Source organism: Nicrophorus vespilloides, unplaced genomic scaffold (assembly GCF_001412225.1).
Source record: "Nicrophorus vespilloides isolate i.1.1-1 unplaced genomic scaffold, Nicve_v1.0, whole genome shotgun sequence".
In the NCBI taxonomy this organism is placed as follows: Eukaryota; Metazoa; Arthropoda; class Insecta; order Coleoptera; family Silphidae; genus Nicrophorus; species Nicrophorus vespilloides.
The window spans coordinates 1-1958 of NW_017099574.1; the positions used below are offsets into that span (position 1 = coordinate 1).

Below are 1958 nucleotides of genomic sequence, written 5' to 3' on the forward strand. Positions count from 1 at the left end.
ACAACTAGGTTGGCATTGTCCATTTACAAGACGTTCGTTTGATCCGCAAGTTGGTTGACATTGGCCATTAACATAATTCTGATTAGGTCCACATGAAGGTTGGCATTGTCCATTTACAAGACGTTCGTTTGGTCCGCAAATTGGTTGACATTGGCCATTGACGTAACGTTGGTTTGGTCCGCAAGTTGGTTGACATTGGCCATTAACGAAACGTTCATTTGGCCCACAGGTAGGTTGACATTGTCCATTTACAAGACGTTCGTTTGATCTGCAAGTTTGTTGACATTGGCCATTAACAAGTTTCTGATTTGGTCCACATGTAGGTTGGCATTGTCCATTTACAAGGCGTTCGTTTGGTCCGCAAATTGGTTGACATTGACCTCCAACGAAGCGTTCATTTGGTCCACAATTAAGTTGGCATTGACCATTAACGAATCGTTCATTTGGTCCGCATGTAGAACGGCATTGGCCACCAATAAGTTGTTCCTTTGGTCCGCAAATTGGTTGACATTGTCCATTTACATAACGTTGGTTTGGTCCGCAGTTTGGTTGACATTGGCCATTAACGAAACGTTCATTGGATCCGCAAGTAGGTTGACATTGACCATTTACTAAATGTTCTTTTGGTCCGCAAATTGGTTGACATTGACCATTTACGTAACGTTGATTAGGTCCACATATTGGTTGACACTGTCCACCTACGAGATGTTCCTTCGGTCCACACAACGGTTCGCAACGGCCATTTACGAAGTGGAAGTTCGGGCCGCATGCTGGTTGACATTGACCATTTACCAGTTTTTCATCTTGACCACATTTCGGTGGTAGATATGGTGGACCACGAATGGAAGAGGAGAATCTTACATCATCATCAAATTTCGTGTTACTATAATCTACAGTGCTTCCAGTAAATGGAGCATCCCTAGTCGGTTTGGCAGTGCTCGAACCACTTAATCGGTTAGCATCAGCTCCAGTCTCGCCGTAATTAGATACAGTCAGCTTCGGTTCACTTGTCAACTTGAAGTTTGAACTTTTTCCAGAAGATACGTAGTCTGATTGGTCTTTGTAACGGCAACAAGCTTCGGATTTTGGATTACAGTACGAAACCTAAGAGGGATAAAGAAAAAAAAAACATGATTATTGCTGACATTTTGATGATGATAATTGTTCCTTTTTCACAAACGATAAATGCAAGAAGACGTATTATTAATTGCACTTTCTAAAATCATATACAGAATGGAAAATGCTCAAATGTCATTCGGAATTAGTTAATAAATAGGCAAGACTTTTTTCTATTGAACTAAAATGTATAAAATTGGTCACAGCTCAAACAATCATTACATTACATTGTACATAAATCACTTCTTGCTCATACAACTATATTTTTTTTTATTGAACGCTCGAATCTGACATTTCGGTGTTTGTTAATAGACCTTGTGAACTTTATCGCTTGACGTTTCTTCTTTTCATATTGTTGTCGTTGGCTTCCTCAAAATTGTGCAACCGAATTTCGCAAATTGAATTTTCAAAATCTCATCGATTTGAGATATATAAAAGCTTTCCTGAAATATGGATACAACATAACGATATACCACAATTATCCTTTGGTTGAATACTCAAAATAAGAGTAAAATTATTGCCACAATAATACAATAACCTTTTGGGTATTGCAATTCGCTGCTGATTATATTTTCGCACGGATGTGTGTCATTGTCATCTACTATTTGTCTACTTCATTATCAACGCATTATATCTATTCTCCGATGGTTCTATTGTCGATTTCACGAAGATCGAAGATTACTCAAGAATCGAGAATCAATAAGTCGAAGACGCGGCTACTAATAGACGTTCGAAACGCCCACGAATTTTAGCACTTTAATGCCAACGATTCATCTCATCTCAGATGATGATTACATTTAATTTCCTCCTGAACTAATGAATAGATTCGCAATGCCGAGTTT

The 1958-nt window shown here is 38.6% G+C and overlaps 1 protein-coding gene across 1 annotated transcript in view; it reads right to left on the minus strand.

Moving 5' to 3' along the window:
* Positions 1-27: 27 nt before the first annotated feature.
* LOC108564763 overlaps positions 28-1958 on the minus strand; it is a gene marked incomplete at its 3' end in the record, with an annotated part of 5203 nt that continues 3272 nt past the window's right edge. Inside the window, exon 3 of the mRNA XM_017923877.1 lies at positions 28-1104. Coding sequence (XP_017779366.1) covers positions 28-1104 — 1077 coding nt within the window. The remainder of the gene's footprint in view (positions 1105-1958) is intronic.